Genomic DNA, 19,502 nt, shown 5'->3' with positions numbered 1-19,502 from the left:
GGCGAGTTCTCGTTCCTTCCCCCGCCCTCGTTCAGGGGGGCGTGGGGGGCCGTCGCACCCCGCGGAGCTCCCGCCGGGCGCCGCTCGGCTGCGGGGCAGAGCTCTGCCGCCCGCGCCGCGGCCCCGCTCGCTCCCCCGCCGCCGCCGAAGGCTGTTCCCAGGGGGCCGGGGGGTGAGGAGCCCTCCCCGCGCCGCCGGGGGCCCGGGCAGGGGCCGCACACGTTGAACACGGCAGCGGGGGCCTGTGCTCGGGCGGAGGGACCGGGGGGTCCGGCCGCGGGGCCGGGGGGGGCAGGAAGCCGCATCCCGGATCCGCCCCGGCCCCGCTGACTCACGGCGCGGCGATAAGCGCGGCCCGGCCCGGCCCCGGCGCGTCCGGGACATGGGCGGCCCCGCCGCGCCGCCGCTCCGGCTCCGGCTCCGGCTCCGGCTCCTGCTCCCGCCGCTGCTGCTGCTGCTGCCGCCGCCCCCCGCACAGGTACGGCCGCGCCCGGGCCGGGGGCACCGGCACCCGCCAGCGCCTGTCCGCGGCGTGCGGCGGGGGGGACAGCCCGGGGCGCGGGGCCCGGCCCCCGGGGAGCGCGGCCGGGGGGGCTGCGTGCGGGGTCCCGAGGTGCCGTCGGCAGGGCTGGGACGGGGACACGGGGTGGGACGGAGACCTGGGGTCTGACGGGGACACGGGGGTGACAGGGAGCCGGGGGGTGACGCGGCCCTGGGGGTGACAGGGGCCACGCGCAGCGCCCAGGGCCGAGGTTCTTCTCTGCTCAGAAAAGCTTCGGCACCCCCGGGCCGGGCCGAGAGCGGAGCCCCCTTCCCCGCCGGCCCCCCCCGGCCCGCAGAGCTGCTGCCGGGCAGGGCGATGCCGTCGGAGCGGGGCGGCGGCTCCACAGCCGGGGGGTTTGGGGCGGCGGGCCGGGGGGTGCCGTGTTCTGCCTGTGCCCGGCGGGTCCCCCCGAGCCCGGGCGGCATCGCTGCAGGCTCCGGCGCGGCGGGAGCCTCGGGAAAGCACCGGCATCCCGCGGGACACCCCGTGGGAACAGCCGCCGGGCTCCTGGGCTTCCCGGTTCTGCCCCCGGGGGTGTGCGGGGCAGAGCTGGGCGGCCTGGCCCTGTCGAGGGGAAGAAAGGGGAGAAAAGCGTTTTGGGGAGGGAGAGGCAGAGCTGGCGAGGGCAGAGCTGAGCCCGCCGCGGCTCTGGCCGCTGGGAGGGCTCGGCCGCCCGGGTTCTGCTCCCCCCGCGCAGGTGCCCGCACCGCGAGGGCTCCGTCTGCTGCCCTGCCTGGTGCCGGCAGCCGGGCCCTGCCCGGAGCGAACCCAGAGCCGGGCAGCTGGCTCTGACCTCGCTTGGCGACCAAGCAAGCGGAAGGGCAGGTGGCAGAGCCGGGCTCGAGGCAGAGGGGTTGCTGTGGCGTCCGCTGGGCCGCTGTGTGCTCCTGGCCGGAGGTGCAGGCGGAGAGCCCGGCCCCCAGCGGGGCTCCTGCCCCTTGGTGCAGCTGGAGGAGCTCCAGTGACTCGAGGGAGAACGTGGCCCCCGGCCCCGCCGTGCCGCAGGTCCTGCTCCGCGGGCGGGCACGTGCTCGCGCTCAGGGCCCCGTCCTGGCACGGGCTGTCGGCCGGTCCCCGCTCTTCCGCCTGGCCGGGTCCCAGCCTGGGCGCTCTGCCCGCCCCAGGCCCAGGCGAGGGGCAGGGAGGGGGCGCCGGGCCCAAGGGGTGTCCTCGGGCCGCCCCGCACGAGTGACGGGGCAGCAGCTTCCGCCGTCGGGTTCTGCCCGGCGCTGAGCCCGGGCGCTGCGCTGCTCCCCGGCTCTGCCCGAAGGCGCTGGGCTCCGCGGCTGTGGGTGGCGGGGGGCGGCTGCGCGGTGCCAGTGCGGCGGCTGAGCTGGCGCTCGCCGAGCGGCCGCCCCACGCGGAAGCAGCGGCTCCTTCCCAGCCTGGGTTGGCGGCTGCTCCCTCGACGTCAGGGCGGCTGGAATCTGTCGCTTGGAAGGCCTGGGAGAGCATCAGCTGCATTTCTGGCATGAATAAGTCACCCAACTCGTTTGTTTCTGGAAGGAGCCGGCACCTGGGCTGTTTGTGTCACCTTTAGAAAGGCGCCGGGGAGTTGAGGCTGGGCACAGCCACGCTGCAGCTCCCCGCTGCCGCAGGAACGCCGGACCCGGGGCCGGGGGGGAGCCGGGGGCCGCGGTGCCGCAGGCTGCCGGTGGTGCCGCTCGCTGCCCGCGCAGCAGCTTTAGTGCCAGGGCTTGGTGCCGTGGATTTACTCGTAAAATACATCTAAACCCACCCCCAAACAGCCATTAGCGGGTGTGATTCTGTGGGCGTCCCCTGTTCTGGGGGATCAAGCAGATTTAATACGCTGGTGTGAGGAAATAAATTATTTTCCCTCCTGGTCTTGCCTCAGCGGGGATGAGAAGGGAGCTTGGGGCTCTGCCCCACAGTCGTGCTGGGTGTGGGGGCTGCTGGGCTGCGCGGGGGCTCCTCCCCAGGCCTGGCCCTGCTCTCTCAGGACGATGTGTCTGTCCGCAGTGCCTCAAAGGCGAGGGGGCTGTCACCCTCCCAGAAACGCTGCTCTTCATATCCACTCTGGACGGGAACCTTCACGCAGTGAGTAAGAGCTCAGGGAACATCAAGTGGACCCTGAAGGACGGTGAGTAGCGAGGGGGGTGCTCGCCCGCAGCCTGGCTCCCTGGGCCTGTCGCCAGCCGGGCTTTGGGGGTGCACCACCACCCTGGCCGTGCTCTGGGCCGGCGGGTCCCCCAGCTGAGCCCCAGCCCTGGGCGCAGAGGGGAGCGTCCGGGGGGGCCAGACCCCGCTCCGGCGGTGCCTATTCTGGGTCTGAAATGCAAATAGGCTGTGGCCCCCGGCACGGCAGCCGGGCTGCGCTGGGTAAACACTGCCACGTCCTCCCCGCTCACGGGGAGCGGCTGCTGACGTCTACGCTTCGCTCTTTTTCAGATCCTATTCTGCAGGTGCCGGTTTATGTGGCAGAGTGAGTGTCCCCGCCGCGGGCAGAGGGGCCGGTGCAGGGCAGAAACCCGCGGCTGCGCAGGAGCCTTCCCGAGGGGCACGACTGCCCCGGTGAACCCACAGGTTCACAAGCAGAAAGGGGAACCTCGGGGAAACGAACCTCCCAGCCCGCGCCGTGGCGTTGCCTCGGGCCTCCCCTTGGTGCCAGCCCTTGGCGCGCGATGATGGGGGACGGCTGCTCCCTGCCACCCAAGCGTGGCCCTTCTACAGGCAGACGAGAAGCTCTCAGCACCCACCCCCCCGCACACAAGCGTAGGAGAGAAATGGAGGAAAATACACCTGAAAGCGCAGGGGGGAGGCGGGACAGCAGGGAGCCCCCGGGGGCGGGCAGGGCACCGAGCCGGCGTGGCTGGAGTTGCGGCGCTGGGCAGAGCGGGAGTTCATCCCCCGCCAAGTCCAGCGCCGGAGGGTGCCAGGAGAGGCCCAGCCCCGCAGCGAGTCACCCTGGAGCAACAGGGGAGGCTCAGGCTGGGCAGGAGGAGAAAATGTTTCCCAGCAAGAGTGGTGCGAGAGTGGCACAGGCTGCCCAGGGAGGGGGCAGTCCCCATCCCTGGGGGGGTTTCAGGGCCGTCAGGATGAGCTGTGGGGGATGTGGGGTAGGGGAGAACTTTGTAGAGTCGGGCTGAGGGTTGGACTCGATGACCCCGAGGGGCTTTTCCAGCCTGAGTGATTCTGTGACTCTGTGAAGCGCCGCAGCGTTTCTCTAGCGCAGCCGTTGGCGTGTGCCGGGGCGGGGGCAGCTCACGCTTCACCCTCCTCTCTCCTCCTTTCCAGACCAGCGTTCCTTCCAGACCCCAACGACGGCAGCCTCTACATCCTGGGGGGAAAAAACAAAGAAGGCCTGATGGTCAGTGGGGCTGCGGGGCTGTGCGCCCCCCTGCCCGCAGCCCGGGGCCCGCCGGCCGCACAGGGCCAGCGCGGGGCTCGCGGCTGCTGCGGCTCGGCCGAGCGGGTCTGGGGCGGGTGCTGCCGGGGGGGGCTGTCCCGGGGGGGCTCTCCTTCCCACCCCGCTCGTGCAGGCGGGCAGGCAGCTGCTGGGGGAGGCGTTCCTCTGCCCCCACGTCCACGCCAGCCTCTGTGTTGCAGAAGCTCCCGTTCACCATTCCGGAGCTGGTGCAGTCGTCGCCGTGTCGCAGCTCGGACGGCGTGCTCTACACCGGTACGGGGGGGCTGCGCGGGGACCCCCGGGAACGTGGCCTGGAGGGGAGGCAGGAGGAGCGTGGCTCTCGGGACGGGCAGTGGAGACTCACAGAAAAGGTGTTTCCGTTCTCAGGGAAGAAGCAGGACACCTGGTTCATCGTGGACCCCAAGTCGGGGGAGAAGCAGACCACGCTCTCCACCGAGGCCTGGGAGGGCCTGTGCCCGTCGAGCCCCCTGCTCTACATCGGCCGCACCCGTAAGCCAGCCCCGCTCCCCGTGTGCCCGTGGGGTCCCAGGGAGGGGCGCTGACCCCCAGCCCTGCCCTGTCCCCAGAGTACGTCATCACCATGTACGACACCAAGTCGCGGGAGCTGCGCTGGAACGCCACCTTCTCTGGCTACTCGGCGCCGCTCTGCGAGGAGTCCTACCCCTACAGTGAGTGGCCGCCACGGGGGCACGGGAGCCACGGGAGCCACCCCCCCGCGCCCTGCTCGGTGGTGACCCCGCGGTGACGCTGCCAGGGCCGGTGGGTCCCGGCTGTGCCGACGTGGGGGAGAGCGGCTGCGGCGCCGGGCACGGCTCTGGGGAGCGGAACAGCCCGCGGCCGGAGGCAGGAGTGAGGGGGGGCAGAGGGGAACGCAGCCCCTCAGCCGGCGCCGCGGCATCGCCCCCTCCCTCTGCTCTGCCCAGAAATGGCACACTTCGCCTCGAGCGGGGACGGGCTGGTGGTGACGCTGGACAAGGAGAGCGGGGAGGTGCTGTGGGCGCAGAACTACGGCTCGCCCGTGGTCGGCATCTACGTGTGGCACCAGGACAGCCTCCGCCGCGTCCCCCACCTCAACCTGGCCATGGAGACGCTGCGCTACCTGACCTTCCAGTCGCAGGACATCCACCTCCTCAAGTGGAGCTACCAGTCCGTGAAGGACTTCGCCACCACCAAGACCCGGCTGCTGTAGGTGGAGGCGGTGCCGCGGCCGCCGGTGGCGTTGGCGGTGCCTGCGCCCGGCCCTGGGGGGTGCCGGGCTGACGCGTGTCCCTGCCTCGCAGGCCGGCGCTCTACGTGGGCAAGTACGCGGCCAGCTTCTACGCCCTGACCTCGCTGGTCCACGGCGGCGTGGCTCTGGTGGTGAGTGTCCCCGCCAGCCCCCTCCGGGCGCGCGCCCCGGCTGCGCGGCGCCCCACGAGCTGTCGGGCCCCCCCAGCCGCAGGGCATCACGCTGGCCAGGATCGACGGCCCCACCACGGACGACGTGACCGTGAGGGAGTCGGGGGAGTGCGAGATCACGCCCAGCACCGACGTCAAGTACCCGCAGGGCAGCATCGCCTCGCTGCACCACCAGTGGCTCCTGATAGGTGTGGACCCGCCACGGGCACGGGCGTCCCCTGCGTCCCGGGGGTGCTCTGGGGAGGGGCAGCCCGAGCTGCGGGTGTGTTTTGGGGGGGCAGCCCCACGCGCTTTGCTCAGCGGAGCGAATGGGGCCGAGGCTGACTCACCCTCAGGGACTGCGGTGACTCTGGCTTGGGGCTCGTTTCAGCCCGTCCTTGTCCCCGCCCCGGGAGGGGCCACTGGCCACCCCTACCCAGGGGATGGGGGGGGACCCTTTGAATGGGGTCCACAGGGAGCTGGTGGGTGCCCCGCTGCACACCGAGCCCTGCACGCAGACGCGGGGTTAATTCGCCCGCTCCGTGATCGCTGTCGCAGGTGCGATGGCTGCGTTGGGGTCGCTGGGAATCGGGGTGGTGGCACAGGACGCACGGGAGCAGGGGACCGTGCCCTCTGCCCTTCTGTGCTGGCAGCTGCTGCTCCAGGTCCCCCTCTCTGTAGCCGTGACACTTGTGCGTCCCACCGGACGCGACACCCCTTCTCCAGGGGAGCCAGCGCCAAGGTGAGGGACGGGTGCTGTGACCGGGGACAGGCTGAGGTCTCTGCTCTGCTCCCGCCGCAGGACACCACGAGCTGCCTCCTGTGGTCCACACCACGATGCTGCGAGCCTTCCCGGAGAACCTGAGGAAGACAACGGAAACCATCATCCCCAGGGCTCCTCCTGCCCGGACCGTGTTCGACGACGTGAGTGGGGGAGCTCTGCTGGGTCCCACCTCTGCACGGGGCTGAGTGGCGGGTCCCCAGTGTGGCACGAGGAGGGGGCTGTCGTGGCGGGGGGATCCCAGACCCCAGTGCCCAGAGGTCCGTCCCTCCGGTGTCACCCAGCCCTGGGCGTGTGTTGCAGTTTCTGGCCCCGAGCGGCCCGGAGGAGCCGGCTGTCCGGGCTGAGGGGCCGTTCCAGCCCGACCCCGCGCCCAGGGAGCAGGCGGAGGTGTACCCCGAGGCTGGCACCTGGGACCTGGTGATGGCAGCTGTTGGCACGGCTCTGCTGGGCGGGGGGCTCCTGCTCCTCCTGCTCACGGTGAGTGGTGGCCAGTGGAGGAGCCCAGTGCCTGCCGCAGAATCACGGGGCTGGGCTGGGCTGGAAGGGACCTTAAAGCCCATCCCATCCCACCCCCCTGCCCCGGGCAGGGCCACCTTCCACCAGCCCAGGTTGCCCAAAGCCCCGTCCAACCTGGCCTGGAACCCTTCCAGGGAGGGGGCAGCCACAGCTGCTCTGGGCAGCCTGTGCCAGGGCCTCACCCCCCTCACAGGGGAGAATTTCTGCCTCAGATCTGATCTAAATCCCCCCTCTGTCAGTTTAAAACCCTTACCCCTCATCCTACCCCTACACCCCCCAATCAAGAGTCCCTCCCCCCGTTCCCGCAGCCCCTTTCAGCCCTGGGGGGCCGCTCTAAGGTCTCCCCGGAGCCTTCTCTCCTCCAGCTGAACCCCCCAACTCTCCCAGCCTGTCCTCACAGGGGGGCTCCAGCCCCCCCAGCATCTCCGTGGCTCCTCTGGACCCACTCATGCAGGTCCATGTCCTTATGCTGGTGCCCCCCGAGCTGGGCCCAGCACTGCAGGGGGGGCTCACGAGAGACTTTTCTCGAGGTCTCATGCAATCTTTTCTCGTCCTCGTGGCACAAGCAGCGGTGCCGTGGCTGCGGTGAGCCGCGCAGTCCCACGCGGCCCCGTCCGTGCCCCGGTGACGAGCCGAGGGCTCTGTGGCTCGGGCCGGCTGGGCAGCGCCCGGGGCGCAAGCGAGCGCTGCCGTGGTTCCTGTTGCAGAAGCTGCAGAAGCAGCAGGCAGTGCAGCAGCAGCAGCTGGAGAAGCAGATTCAGCTCCTGCAGCAGCAGCAGCAGGAGATGCTGGAGCCGGGCCGGGTGTCGGGGCAGCCGGCGCTGAGCTCCCTCCCCTCGGCCCCCCCGCAGGACCCCGCTGACGGCGCGGCCGGCCCGGACCCGGCTGAGCCGGCGGCTGAAGGTGTGTGCAGGTGGGAAGGGGCGAGGGTGGGGGGCTCTGCCCACAGCCGTGGTGACCCGAAGCAGGAGCAGAGACACCCCACGGGTGAGAGGCGGAGGCGGGGAGATGCAGGGCTTGCTGCGGGATGGTCCTGGGCTGCAGAAGCAATTGCAGGGCCCAAGCAAGAGCCGCCTGGTTAAAGAACTGGGTGACAGGCTGGAGGACGGCTGTCTTCCTCTTCAGATGCAGCTCCGGACGTGATTGTTGTTGGGAAAATTTCTTTTAACCCCAAGGATGTGCTGGGCCACGGAGCTGGAGGAACCTTTGTCTTCAGGTGGGTGGCACCGGGGGTACCCGCCCTCCTTCCGCTCGCCCCCTCCCTGGGAGCCGCCAGCACCCGCCGAGGAGGCTCCTTCCCTGGGTGGAAGCTGCTGGTTCAGGCGCTTCGGAGAGCAGGTCGCCACCTTCCCCTCCTCATGGCCCTCCTCACAGCCCTGTGGGGAGCTGGGCTCGTGGCCTTCCGTCTCCCCCTCGCACCCCCGCCCTGTGCTGCCCTTCCCCTCCTGCCTGCGCCAGGCTGGGGGGCAGCCCACGGCCGGTCTGACCCCTCGTGAGGCCCCCCCGGCCCTGGCTGAGCCCCTTTCCCCGGCACTAAACACAGCAAAAAGAGAGGGACGTTATTTTCCAACAAAAAGGGGAACCTGAGCCCCCAGTTTCCAGTTCGCTGCAGTTTTCTGCCTGTCCATGGCTGTGGCAAGTCTCTGGGCGTCACCCCAGGGTGACCCACGCTGGGGACCCCGAGGGGCACGTTCCCAGCATCGACGGGAGCCCGCCCGGGCTCTGCTCTGGCTGGGGGGCCCTGCGTGGACGCCGCCATCGACTCTGCGCAGGGGACAGTTCGACGGCCGCAACGTGGCCGTGAAGCGCCTCTTGCCCGAGTGTTTCCATCTCGTGGACCGCGAGGTCCAGCTGCTCCGGGAGTCGGACGAGCACCCCCACGTCGTCCGCTACTTCTGCACCGAGAAGGACAAACAGTTCCACTACATCGCCATCGAGCTCTGCTCCGCCACGCTGCAGGAGGTGAGTCCACGGCCCCCACCCTGCGCGGGGCTGCTGCTGGGGGGCTCTGGGTCAGTCCCGGTGTCCCCGTCCCTGCGTTTGGGGGTTGGTGCCCAGGGACACGCAGCGGGTTTCGCCTGCGCTGTTCGGAGGCTCTGGAGCGCTCCCGTGGGGCGGGGGGCTGTGCGTGCCCGAGGGCGGGGGTAGGAGCCCTCTTTGGGGTTCCTGCCTGGCCCCGGGGGTGCAGCCCTGCTCCGAACCTGCAGTCAGGGGGCACGGGAGCCGCATCGGGCATGGCCGGGCTGCGCGGCACCCTGCAGCACTGCTCCTGTGTCAGCCAAGCCCCTGCCCTTGTTCTCCTGCTGATTTGCCCCCTCGGGAGGGTCAGGGCAGCCCCGAGCCTCGGCGGCGGTCGGGGCGACTGTTCATGTGCTGGGGAGAGACACGGCACGGGGGAGGAGAAGGGTCCTTCTCCCCCTCCCTGCAGCAGGAGTGTTGCTGAGGCCGCGCAGGTCCCGGGACACAGGCAGGGGCAGGAGGTGCTGGCTGGCAGACGCGGCAGCAGCGAGCCCTGGGCACAAATGGCCTCGGCGTGGACTTGCCTCCTTCCACCCCTGCCCGCCTAGTCAGAAGTGAGAATTTTGCCAAGAAAGGTTGGGCCAGATGATCCTTGAGCTCCCTGGTGTTCTGTGATTCTCGCTGCCGGCAAGCCTTGCCTTCTCTGCCCCGGTTCATCCCTCTCTCCCTCTGTGTGGTTCCAGTACGTGGAAAACCCCGATTTCGATCGCGGCAGCCTGGCCCCGGTGTCTGTGCTGCGCCAGACCATGTCCGGGCTGGCCCACCTCCACTCCCTCAGCATCGGTAAGCGGGCAGCGGCCGGGAGGGCAGCGTGTCCCCATCCTGGTCCCGTCCTCCACCGAGGCCGCGGGGCCAGCAGCGTGCGGGCAGCAGGCAGAGCCCTGTCCCCCTCCAGCCCTGCCGCCGCGCTGGCGGGTGAGGCTGCGCCCTCTCTCCTCCAGCCCACCGTGACCTGAAGCCCTGCAACATCCTCATCTCCGTCCCGAATCGCCACGGGAAGATCCGAGCCGTCATCTCCGACTTCGGCCTCTGCAAGAAGCTTCAGGGGGGACGACAGAGCTTCAGCCTCCGCTCCGGCATCCCCGGCACCGAGGGCTGGATCGCGCCCGAGGTGCTGCAGGAGGCTCCGAAGGAGAACCCCGTCAGTGAGCCGCGGACGCTCCCTGCCTCGGGTCCCCCTCGAGCCCCGCGGTAGCCCAGCGGCCTCATGGCGTGCCACTGAAACACACAACTCAGATAAAAGCTCCGAGAGCCCAAGCCAGCCCCGAGGCAGAGCACTGGGGCTCCTCGCCAGCACCGCCCCTGCGCTCCACGGCACCCGGCTGCCTTCAGCACAGGGCGTCTCACCTGGCTGCAGGCCCTGGAAATTCGGGGCCGGGAGGTCGCAGGGGGCCCCGGCTCGCTGCCGAGGTTACGCCTCTGCCCCTCTGTTGAGCCCCGGGCATCCTGGTCCTGCCGGGGGCCGGTGCTGTGCTGGTCCCTGGCAGCGTGTTCCCCGTAACCCCGTACCGGGGTCCGGCTGCGCTGCGGGGTGAGACACCAGCAGCCCTGGCGTGTCCGTCTGGCCGCAGAGTCCTGAATTCTGTCTGTGCCTCTGGAAACCCCCGGGAAGGGCCCGATGCGCTGGGTCCTTGCCTGGCTCCAGAGCGCAGGACGGGCAGGAGCCCTGCGGCGAGGGGCTCCCCAGCAGCTCTGCGGGAGAGGACCCAGCGATCACAGCAAAGCCTGGGCGGGGGGGAGGCGAAAGCTTTCCTCGCTGCGAGGGTCCCAGCCCCCGCTCTGTTTTGCAGACCTGCGCTGTGGACATCTTCTCCGCCGGCTGCATCTTCTACTACGTGGTGTCAGGGGGGCAGCACCCGTTCGGGGACAGCTTGCGGCGACAGGCCAACATCTTGTCGGGCTCTTTCCAGCTGAGCTGCCTGCAGGAAGAAGCCCACGGTGAGACCCTTCCCCAGAGCCCCGTCCCCGCGGGGAAGCGCTGAGCCGAGGGGCGCAGCTCCTGCTCCATCCCAGGGGGGTCAGGTCTCCGTTGTGGTGTTTCTCCTCCCAGACAATCTTGTTGCACGAGAGCTGATCGTGGCCATGATCAGCCCCGAGCCCCAGCGCCGACCCTCGGCCCCCGTGGTCCTGGCACACCCCTTTTTCTGGAGCCAGGAGAAGCAGCTGCAGTTCTTCCAGGTGAGCGTGCGCCGTCCCCACGGGCAGCTCTGAGAAACGAGGGCTGGGAACAGCCGTGTTTAGGTCAATATGCTCATTTTGAGCTACTTCTGGAAGGAGCGTGGGTTTGGGGTCCAGGCCAAACGCTTCATCCTCCCACCTTGGCGCCGGGTCCGTTCCCTGGTGCTGGGGGGGGCAGCGCGGGGCGAGGGCCAGCACCGCACCCACCCCGGTCCCCGCTCTCGGGCGCGCAGGACGTCAGCGACCGCATCGAGAAGGAGCCGGCCGAGGGGCCCATTGTCTCGGCCCTGGAGGCGGGGGGACGGTGGGTGGTGAGGACCAACTGGAGGATGCACATCTCCCTCCCGCTGCAGACAGGTGAGTGCGCGGGGGCCGGGATCGCCACCGCCTTCCACGGGGAATCGGGCAGCGACTGGGGCTCCCCGGTGCGGTGCCCTTGACCAGGCCGGGGGCACCTGCTCGTGCCCAGGAGTCAAAACCCAGGGTGGGTGAACGTACCAAGCCCTTCCCGGGCAGAGCAGAGCCCGGGTTTGGTGCTGGCACAGGGGCTCGGGGCAGCCCTGCGCCCCAGCAACGCCCCCCTCGCTCAGCATCTCTCCTGCTCCCCCCAGACCTGAGGAAGTTCCGGACCTACAAGGGGGGCTCGGTGCGTGACCTCCTGCGGGCCATGAGGAACAAGGTACGGCCGCCCCGGCTCCCCGCGCCCCATCGCCCGCCCGCGCCCGCTCACCTCGGCCTCTCTCCTGCAGAAGCATCACTACCACGAGCTGCCGGCCGATGTCCGGGCGGCCCTGGGCTCCGTCCCCGAGGGCTTTGTGCAGTATTTCACCTCCCGCTTCCCCCGGCTGCTGCTGCACACGCACGGGGCCATGAGGGTCTGCGCCCGCGAGCGGCTCTTCCACTCCTACTACTGCCACAGCCCGGGAGGTGCCGGCGAGTGAGCGGGGACACGCGCCGGGATGGCACCTGCGGCCGCTCCTCCTGCCCTGCCCGTACCCGCAGCCCCATCCCCGGGGTCCTCCTCCCCCTCGCTGGGGCACCAGGACGAGCCGGTCACCCGGCGCACCGGGGGGTTACAAGCAGGTCCAGAAGAGACAAGTGCAGGGGGCACTGGGCTGTTGCCTGGGGGCTCCTGAGCCCAAGATGGACCCTCTGGCACCCACCTTTTCAATCTCTGCGGTGGAGAGAGAAGAAAGAAAACACATGTTGCATTTTGCCGAGTGGTGCTGGCACAGCGACACAGCCAGGCTGGAGCCCTGTGGGGTGTTCGCTGGGGATCAGGGAGCTTCATCCCCTGCGTCCTCCCACACCACGTCCCCGGAACTCTCTGTGTCCAGCGCGGCTGTGACACACCAGTCCTGACACTGGAGAGGCTCCTCCAGCCCCGCCGAGGGCTGCGGCACCCCGGGTCAGCTGTCAGCGGCCACCCCTGGGCTTGGACCCAGTTGTATCAGGGCTGCGGTGCCCCCAGCCCCGCGGGGAGGCGTGGGGCCTCCAGCACAATTCTGATAATGAAGTTTTTAATCTCAGCTGGGCTGAGAAAAAGGTTTTCTCTCCCTTTTGGTCACCAGCAGCTTGTAGTTACAGCAGGGAAACCCTTTCTCACCAGGGATCCCTTCCCTCCAAACCCACCTTGCCTGCAGCTCCTGCCGCCTCTCCCGCTGCCCCACGGCAAACGCCCCCATGTGTGCTGGGTTAGGGGGTGCCCACAGGCACGTTCCGTAGGCACCAGCCTCCACGTGCAGCCCCCACTGGCTCTGGGGGCAGCAGCTGGAGCCCCTAGGCCAGGCTTCCCCTCGGGAGCAGCAATGATTTTGTACACTCTGATTCCTCCCTGGGCTGGGGTGTGGGGTTTCGTTACGCAGGTAACAAGGGGTTTGTACCTGCTTTGTTTTCAGAAGACTGCATGGCCTAGGGCATTTTATACAAGTTGTTATTAAAAAAAACCCAAAACAACAAAACACAAACTAAAAAGCTTGTCCTGCTTAAAAATAAACTGGCCTGAGAGCACCAGTAGGTGCTGACAGTGAGCAACGGTGGGAGAACAGCCAAGGGAGCTTGCTGGGCTTCTGCTAAAGTCTGCTACAGTCGATGACTTTGACTAACCCTACAGCACTTTTATGAGCATCATCCGCCCAGTAAATGGAGCTGGTCAAAGGGGCAGGGGGAAGGTAAGGCTCTGAGCACATCTGGGGTGCCCCCGAGGCCTCCTGCAGCACTGCTGGGGAGATCAGCACAAACGACTCCCAGGCCCTTCTGAGGGGAAGCATCTCCCAAATCAACTCCAACCCCTCCCCGTTTCCCCCGGTGACCTGCCCCTGGCTCTGTGCTAAGCGGAGCAAGGCCAGAGCTCAGCAAGGCCGGGGCTGTTTGTAAACACAACCAGCTCGTGAGGAAAACGGCTCTTGCTGCTCCCTCCCTCCCAGCCAGCCCCAGGGAACCAGGACACGCTGGGCGGTGCAGCAATCAATCTTTAATCAAGTTATGCAATATACAAAAGTTTAGGTTTCATGTAGAATAGTTTCAGTATTAAAAGGCTGACTGCTCAGTCTCATCCTGGAGATGTTGAAGGTCTTACCTGAATTTCTACAAGAGGAAACAAAAGCCTAGAGCATCAGCACAGACACGTACAAATAATTTACATGACAGTTCTGCTCTCTTCAAGAGAGGGCCCAGGAGTCTCAAACAAGGTGGTTTTGTCGAGTCAGGCTTTTGGCTTTGGGAAGTTAGGAAAAAAACAACTAGGTATGCAATTAAAAAACAGACATTCTATTAGGAACGGGGAGCAAGAAACCTTTGGGTGCCCATCGGGGTGACCAACGCCCTTCCCACAGTGTCGGGGGCTGCCTTGTGGCTACCAGACCTGCAGGCAGGGCTGGGGGCCCAGCTGTGCGACGGGAGGCTACAGCATGGGCGGGGGTCCTGCGAGACCACCACCCCCCCTCCCCAGCTGGGACAGTTTGGCACAAACGTCAAGTCCATCGAGAACAAAGTCTAAGCAGAGGGTTTCATACGGGCCGAGCCAGACTTCGAACCGAGGAGCTTCTCCACCATGGTGCGGGCGTAGCGCAGGCGGCTGGCCAGCTCCTTGCAGCAGCCGTGCTCCTCGATGAGGCTCAGCTTGTACGTGCGGAAGTCCCGCTTCTCGTCTATGTACGTGACGGCGGCCATGAGAGGGCACAGGATGACTTTGGTGTGGTCCTGTGGGGACAGAGAGCGCACGCCGTCAGCCCGACGACGGCGGCTGCTCGGGGCGAGCCCCGCGCCGCTGCGTGTGCTCAGAGCGCAGCGGAAGCCCCGAGGGCCGGCTCAGGGCACCGCGAGCGCGCAGCAGAGCCCCTCCTGCCACGGGACGCAGGTGCGGAGGGTCTGGGTGGCTCCCGCACCAGGAAGGAGCCCCCAGTGCTCCCAGTTTTGGCTCCGATTGCCCACGGCCAGCCCCACGGCGCGCGGGGGGGCTCTTTGTGCAGCCGGAGCTGCGGCCCGGGGAAGGGCAGAGCGGCCGCTTCACCTGGAAGAAGTTGATCTGGACGGTGCCGTTGCTGAGGTGCAGGACGATGGCGCTGCGGGTGCGGAACCACGTGCAGAGGTAGGGCAAGCGGGCCAGCTCGTCTCCTTCCCGCGGGGTGATGTTCGCCCCCGCCTTCAGCAAGTGCTCGCTCATATAGTTGCGGAAATATTTCAATAGTGTTATCTGCAGGTGGGAAAGGCTGTGAGCACACAGGCTGAGAGCGACCCCCCGCTACGTGGGGAGGGCCGGGGCTGCCATCACAGCCCCAGAGCCTCTCTACATCTGTCAGAGCTTTTGGCGGACACTCGTGCAAATTCTCCAAGTTAACTCGGTCTCTCACACCTCAGACTCACTTTGCTGAACACCTGGGTACATGCAAGTCCCGTGAGCACTTATTTCTGTGAAGCTGCCCATAAACGAGCCTCAGACAGCAGCCAGAAATAAACAGTTAGAGTTGGTAGTGTCTGTCTGTCCTCGGGGCCACATTTTGCAGCCAGGAGGAAGCCTGCAGGCCAGTGACCCCAAGTTACAGACATTTCTCCCCGGACCCCCCCCACCACAGCCCAGCTGGCAAAACCCTCACCAGCAGCAGCCACCCCCCAGCAAGGGCTCCCGTCCCCAGGACTGACCTTCTTGTTCAAGGCAGAGGGGTAGGACCTCACAGTGAAGAAGGACTCGGTGCTGTTCTGCTCGATGTACTGCAAGTTGTCCCCGTCGCTGTACATGATCAGACGAGTGGAGTCGTTGAAGAGAACTCCGACGCTGTTGTCACACAGCTGGTAACCTAGTTCAAAAGGGAGCCCGTGAGACCGTCAAATACCAGTTGTGTGAAATGCAAAAGGCAGAGGTTGTATCATCGAGGGGTTCCTCGGCAGTCACCCCACCAAGTCCCTGCCAGGTCTAAAGAGTCTCCTCTTTGCAGGGGTCTGGGTGGCACTTTTCCTCCTCCCTCATTGCTGTGGAAGCGGCTTGAACTGCCGCAGGGGAACGCGTCCTCCCTGCGAGCGAGGGCAGCCACATGCAGCAGGTCACTGTTTTCCACCCGGCAGTGGCCAGGGCTGATGTTTGGTGACCACTACTTTGGATTCACTGGGTATCTGGCAACGTTCCTGGTGGTGGTCTTGGACACACACACTGGAATATCGTGATTATAAAGAACCAGACCTGTGCAATGCCCAAACCCAAGCTTCTCCCGGCCTCTTCAGAAACTAGAAAAGGCTGAAGTGTCACCCCCATGTTATTTACCTAGGCCATATTTATCTGAGTAGTCCACCCATTTGCTAACCCAGAAGATGGGAATGCAGGCCGGGTCTTCAGCTTCTTCTGCAAAGAGGAAAGGAGCTGGTTAGAAGACATTTCACAGCATCCTGCACACCTCGGCAAGGCCAAAAGGCTGCTCAGTCTTCCAGTTTGACATGGAGGTCAGCTGGTTTCTCACTTCAGACGACAGTGAGTGACAAGAGAAGCATCACCCAGGCAGGGCAGTGCCGGGGGGACTGTCCCCAGACTCACCTTGTCTCACTGCCACCCTCTCAGAGGGCTTGGCCAAGTTGACTGCAGTCAGCTGCTCCAACATGTCGGCCAAGTGACTGGCAACAGCATCCCCCAGCTCCCGCAGCCCCGCCACGTCCTCCTTTTCGGGCAAGTTCTCTAGTGCAGGGCTGTCCGGTCCTGGGCCAGGAAAGAGGAGCGTGAGGGAGTGACCGGGGAGCAGGGGTCTAAAGGCACCAGATGTGCCTTCTACCCCAGCTATAGGAAACGTGTTATAGACCCTCCAGCCACAGCGAGGGCTGGCGCTCCTCCCTGCTTTGGTTCTGGGCCAAGAGCGAGCAGACCGCTCTGGGTTTTCATAAGAGCTGGGAGAGGTGGCGAGGGAGAGCCACGCTCCCCAGGGCGGTTCTGGAGGCCGCTGGGCAGGGGCAGGCTCCCCTCTCACCTTTGTTGAGCGCAGTCAGCGGCTTCCGCCCGTTCAGCTCCAGCCCGCTGGGAGCGATGGAAAACCTGGGCGCAATGGTGAGGCAGCTGGTGGGCAGGCGGCTGGGGATGTACCCCGACGTGAAGAACTCGTCATTCAGCAACTCGTTGATCGTCGGGCGCGTGGCAGGGTCAGACCTCAGCATCTTCTGGATGAGGTTAGCAGCGACGGGGTTGATGTGCTGAGAGGAGACAGTCGGCAGGGAGGGGTCAGGGGACGACACACGCCGCCGGGTGCTCAACCCGGGGGAAGTTCTGCTGGGAGCAGAGCTCCCGTGCTGCACGCCTGGGGGACACAGAGCTGGGCAGGCACGGAGAGCTGTCTCCTGAGAGCGTGCAAAGCCTGAAGTCCACTGACTTTAGCAAGACCGACTCAGCAGCAGCAGGATGAGCTGGGCCCCTGGCCCAGAGCTCAGGGGCTCGAGCGTCTCCGTTTAACTCCACGTGCCAACCACCCAGATCAGATTTGGGCTGGATTACCGGGGAGCTGCCGGCTCCTTGGGAGGAAGTTGGCCTTACAGTTTCACCGAGACACCCCCTTCCTCACACTCTGCAGTAAGAGCTGTTTCACCATTATGTGAGAGCCCGTTACGTGCCAGAAACAGGACGGGCAGGGGAAAGCTGACTGAGAACTGCTGCGGGGAAGGGGCCCGCCCACAGGAAGCGCCGTACCTTGGGAATAGTGTACTCGTTCTTCTTGATTCGGATGTATGTTTCTTTGAGGCAAGAAGTTTCAAAAGGCGGCTTCCCAACCAGCAGAGTGTACCTACATGTTTACAGAGAAAAGGGTGTTGGTTTTGCAAAAGAGACTCCAAGACTTGTGTGCCGCAGTGACCCTATCCTGAGCACACCCTGGGACTGTCCCGCCAGCGGGAACACACATCAGACACGCGCCGTGTGCCTGGTTCCTGCCCCCCGTGAAAAGGGATCCAGAACTCCGGAGAAAGCTCCGGTTCAGAAACGTGGGCTTTGGGGAAACACCTCGAGACCCCCGCGCTGGGGAACAGACACCGGCACACCCAGAGGGTCCAACACCGGGGCCACAGGGCCCACCCGGCCCCCCAGGGGGCATTTTGACTCACATGATGCAGCCGATGGACCAGATGTCCACCTCGAAGCTGTGTCCCTTCTTGCCCAGCACCTCCGGGGCAATGTAATTGGGGGTCCCACACAGGGTTTTCTTGCGCTCGCCATCGTACTCCACTTTGGTGGCCAGGCCAAAGTCACCTGGGAGAGACAGGGTGTGAACGGAGACGCCCCCACAGCCGGTGGCCGGGCTCCCCACCGCGGGGTGGCCACGGGGGGCTGCCAGGGCATCCCGGCACGGGCACCTACCGATCTTGACCTCCATGTCGTCGCTGAGGAAGAGGTTGCCCAGCTTGAGGTCCCGGTGGATGACGCGGTGGCTGTGCAGGTACTGGCAGCCCAGGATGGTCTGGCGCAGGTAGTACCGCACCTCGGGCTCGCTCAGCGCCTTCCGCCGCTTGTGCAGCTCCAGCAGCGACTGCGGGGAGGGACGATCAGTACCGGGTGTCACCGACACCCCCCCCCCCGCGGCGGGCCCCCCCGCTCCCCGCGGCCCCTCACCCTGCGGCGGCAGAGCTCCAGCACGACGTAGACGAAGTCGGCGTCCTCGAAGAAGCCCTGGAAGCCGACGACGTGGCGGTGGGCCAGGCTGCGGTGGATGGCGATCTCCATGGACATCTTCTCCTTCTGGTGCGGCTTCACCAGCAGCGACTTGGGCACCACTTTGCCCGCGAACACCTCGCGGCTCCCGGCCTCCGCCAGCTCGTAGCACCGCGCGAAGCCGCCTTTACCCAGGAACCGCCCGCGCACGAAACTGCGCCGGGTCCGCGGGTCCACCAGCACTTTCGGTACCTCCTTCCCGCCCGCCGCCATCGCGCCGCCCGCCCGGGCCGGCTCCACCGGGACCGGGGCCGCCGCCGGCCGCGCCGCCTTCCCGCCCGCCGCGCTCATGGGGTCCGGGGGTGCTGGGGCAGAGGGAGCGGCGCCGGGGCAGAGGGAGCGGAGCGGAGCGGCGCCGGGGCAGGAGCGGGCAGGCGCCGCCGATTCAAACGCGCCCCCGGGACGTTACGCGCCCGCGGCCGCTCCCTATTGGCCCAGAGGATTTAAAATCCACGCCGCCAGCCGCGGGGCACCATGGGAGCGCCCCGCCCACCGCGCTTAAAGAGACAGGCCCGGGAATGGCGCCGGGGGGGCGCACACGTGGGTGCTGCTCACGCCGTGCGGGCCCCGCGCACCGACCCCCGCCGCGGGGGGGGCCGATCCCCGCAGCAACCCGGCCCCGGACGCCGCTCCGGTCGTGCCCGTTTCTCCGCGGGCCGGGCCGGGCCGGGCAGGGTGTGTCCCGGTAGCATTGAGGCCGCCCCGGGATGGCGGCGGGTCCCGAGCGCTCAGTATTTTGTGAAGGGAAACTCGTGTGGGAGTTGGTGCCTGATGTGTTAGTTTTGGGGTTTTTTTTGTTTTTTTTTTTTGTTTTTTTATGGGGAAGAAAGTGCCACCGGAGCGTTCGCTGCCTGGCAGTTTTTTGCCATGCGGCCGCATCCACACACCGCTGGTTTAGATTACTGCATCTACCCCCAAATCTCGTCTTTTTTGCTGATTTTTACTCTGTAGAGTCCAGGCGTCGCTCCCGGTGGGATCTTCCGCCCCTCCCACCGTCACCAAGGGTGACATTTTGGCAGTTGAACCTAGCTGGGCCTGACCTTAAGGATTTTTTTGTCCCACGGAGACGCTGCCCCAGGGCCTGCAGAGCTGCTCCTGCCCTCACCCACACTCTCGCCCCATCACCCGACCTTGCTGCCGGCTGTCACGCAACAAAACGCCAACAGAAAATAACCAAAATCAGCACAAAAACCTGCTGCAGTGCTTCAGCTCTCGAGCCTCCAGGCATGCACAGTTCCACCCCCCTGAAACCGTGATGAGGATGGTGACTTTACCTCCTGCGGGTTCCCATCCCCATCAAGTAAAGCTTTTTTGTTTGAGCCCTGGCTAACAAATAGATGGTCCTGGCCAGTGTACTCCATGCCCTGGTCTGTGGGTGCAGCAGATAACACCCGGCTAGCCTTGAATGACTGGCGCAAGCCACCGATGGCTCCAGGGTGGCTTGGGACTGAGCTGTGAGGCTGCAGGTCACCACAGCCAACAGCGAGGCTGTTACTCCCCCCGTGGAGGGCGATGGGGGCAATTC

The 19,502-nt window shown here is 66.6% G+C and overlaps 2 protein-coding genes across 4 annotated transcripts; one reads left to right on the top strand and one right to left on the bottom strand.

Moving 5' to 3' along the window:
- The first annotated feature begins 269 nt into the window (after positions 1–269).
- Positions 270–12,706, top strand: ERN2 (endoplasmic reticulum to nucleus signaling 2). Of its 3 annotated transcripts, none has more exons than XM_074919033.1 (22): positions 270–478; positions 2,525–2,645; positions 2,954–2,987; positions 3,800–3,872; positions 4,112–4,184; positions 4,299–4,421; positions 4,499–4,600; positions 4,856–5,117; positions 5,213–5,291; positions 5,368–5,518; positions 6,112–6,233; positions 6,394–6,510; positions 7,461–7,512; positions 7,735–7,825; positions 8,382–8,571; positions 9,312–9,411; positions 9,570–9,769; positions 10,419–10,566; positions 10,679–10,806; positions 11,040–11,163; positions 11,418–11,485; positions 11,556–12,706. In XM_074919033.1, the coding sequence occupies exons 1-22, from the start codon at positions 383–385 to the stop codon at positions 11,745–11,747; spliced, it is 2,646 nt and encodes an 881-aa protein (XP_074775134.1). In that variant the 5' UTR covers positions 270–382; the 3' UTR covers positions 11,748–12,706. The 3 variants fall into 3 exon arrangements, with proteins under 3 accessions (XP_074775134.1, XP_074775133.1, XP_074775132.1); XM_074919032.1 differs by having other exon boundaries at positions 6,394–6,570; positions 7,317–7,512; positions 9,570–9,739; XM_074919031.1 differs by having other exon boundaries at positions 6,394–6,570; positions 7,317–7,512.
- Positions 12,707–13,272: 566 nt separating this feature from the next.
- On the bottom strand, positions 13,273–18,268 carry PLK1 (polo like kinase 1). The gene is made up of 10 exons (XM_074919395.1): positions 17,879–18,268; positions 17,627–17,795; positions 17,374–17,518; positions 16,964–17,057; positions 16,254–16,473; positions 15,830–15,988; positions 15,563–15,640; positions 14,947–15,101; positions 14,318–14,500; positions 13,273–14,007 (listed from the first exon to the last, which is right to left on the bottom strand). Exons 1-10 carry the CDS (start codon positions 18,266–18,268, stop codon positions 13,801–13,803), a joined length of 1,800 nt encoding a protein of 599 aa, XP_074775496.1. The 3' UTR covers positions 13,273–13,800.
- Between the last annotated feature and the right edge of the window lie 1,234 nt (positions 18,269–19,502).

Source organism: Athene noctua, chromosome 15 (genome assembly GCF_965140245.1).
Source record: "Athene noctua chromosome 15, bAthNoc1.hap1.1, whole genome shotgun sequence".
NCBI classification, from domain to species: Eukaryota; Metazoa; Chordata; class Aves; order Strigiformes; family Strigidae; genus Athene; species Athene noctua.
Note: the sequence above shows the minus strand (reverse complement) of the source record. Positions and strands in the feature narration are given on the sequence as shown.